General features: G+C 42.9%; 1 protein-coding gene across 1 annotated transcript; it reads left to right on the top strand.

Annotated features, from left to right (window-relative positions):
* Positions 1-551: 551 nt before the first annotated feature.
* Positions 552-976, top strand: LOC111670806 (von Willebrand factor A domain-containing protein 8-like). The gene is made up of 2 exons (XM_023427713.2): positions 552-751; positions 840-976. The coding sequence occupies exons 1-2, from the start codon at positions 595-597 to the stop codon at positions 923-925; spliced, it is 243 nt and encodes an 80-aa protein (XP_023283481.2). The 5' UTR covers positions 552-594; the 3' UTR covers positions 926-976.
* Positions 977-1,247: the final 271 nt, after the last annotated feature.

Here is a 1,247-nt window from a genome sequence, read left to right as displayed (position 1 = left end):
AGAAATTTAAAGTTGAATAATCTTCAGGCGACGGTAGATTCTGTATTTGGACATTATAACTCAGTATGAGACTGTGAGTCTGAGACTGCACGATTAAAAAGAAGAAGAAGAAGAATCTGGTCTCTGGGTTTATAAACTCTCACTGTGTTTACAGACTCGTTTCCTCTGTATTCTCCATTTGACTCTTATAATAATTATAATAATGATGCATTTATTTGTATTTATAATGTATTATTTATGTATAAAAACACACAATAGCAAACAGTGTCATCATACAAATACACAGACAAAGCAAAATGACTATTAAATAAAAGAAGTTAGAATAATACATTAGGCTGTAAAAGAAGTTTATTCACTTATGTCTTATATCTAATATCTGGTGGGAGAGTTTCAGAGGTGGGGGGGCAACAAGGAAGTGAGCAGGTGTATTTAGACAGGAGGTGGAGGAGGATCTGGTGTGCTACTGTGTGTGTGTGTGTGTGTGTGTGTGTCAGGTGAATGAAAGTCTTCAGTGATATGTTCTTCTCCATCTCTGGTTGTGTCCAGTCTCCTAACGAGGTGTACAGCTTTAAGAGGCCCGTTGACCTGTCGGCGATGAAGAGCGGCGAGGGCGGGGCTCACACGTTCCTCAGAGGAGGGCTTCGGTCCAGCGCCGCCAAACAGCAGAACTGCGTCAGTCTGCTCTCAGCCAATCAGGTGGTCCGAGCCCTTCCCCCCAACAAGGTGCCCCTGAAGGAGGTGTACCCCAAAGGTCAGAGTTCAGATCGTAGCGTGTTCACAACGTTCAGATGAGATTGAAGCAGAATGAATTCACTGAGAGACTCTTGTTTGTCACTCAGATGTCACACCTCCGATGACAGCGGCGTACCTGGAGGTGACTGATCTGAACGCCAAGAAAGTCAAATACATCCCTGTCCCGAGGTAAACACACCTGAATTACACGAACAGGAAGTCTCATCCTGCAGCTCCAGCTAATGGTCAGAGTCAGAATTACATTTAATGAGTTGTTTTAAACATGGAGTCCTCATGTATCAGCAGGAGAACCTGTTCATGAAGCAGCTTTCACTCTCAGCAAATACACAACAACTCTTTGTCTTTATCAATAAGTTTGTGTAGCAGTATTGATCTAGATCCCCTGGCGGCTCCAGGAGTTATAGATTCTAATATGATAAGAAACAAGATAGAGGGTGCTGTGTTTTCATCTGTCACACTGAACTGCACTGACACATTCAAATATAACGACAGCC

Source organism: Seriola lalandi, unplaced genomic scaffold, assembly GCF_002814215.2.
Source record: "Seriola lalandi dorsalis isolate HSWRI2012SDOR001 ecotype SW California unplaced genomic scaffold, Sedor1 jcf7180002006177, whole genome shotgun sequence".
Taxonomy (NCBI): Eukaryota; Metazoa; Chordata; class Actinopteri; order Carangiformes; family Carangidae; genus Seriola; species Seriola lalandi.
This window is presented reverse-complemented; position numbering and strand designations above follow the sequence as displayed.

Bases quoted from the DNA above. Each gene is read 5' to 3' on its own strand.
- LOC111670806 (XM_023427713.2), top strand. From the start codon at position 595: ATGAAGAGCGGCGAGGGCGGGGCTCACACGTTCCTCAGAGGAGGGCTT. The intron at 752-839 runs GTCAGAGTTCAG...TTTGTCACTCAG, and splicing joins GAAGGAGGTGTACCCCAAAG to ATGTCACACCTCCGATGACA.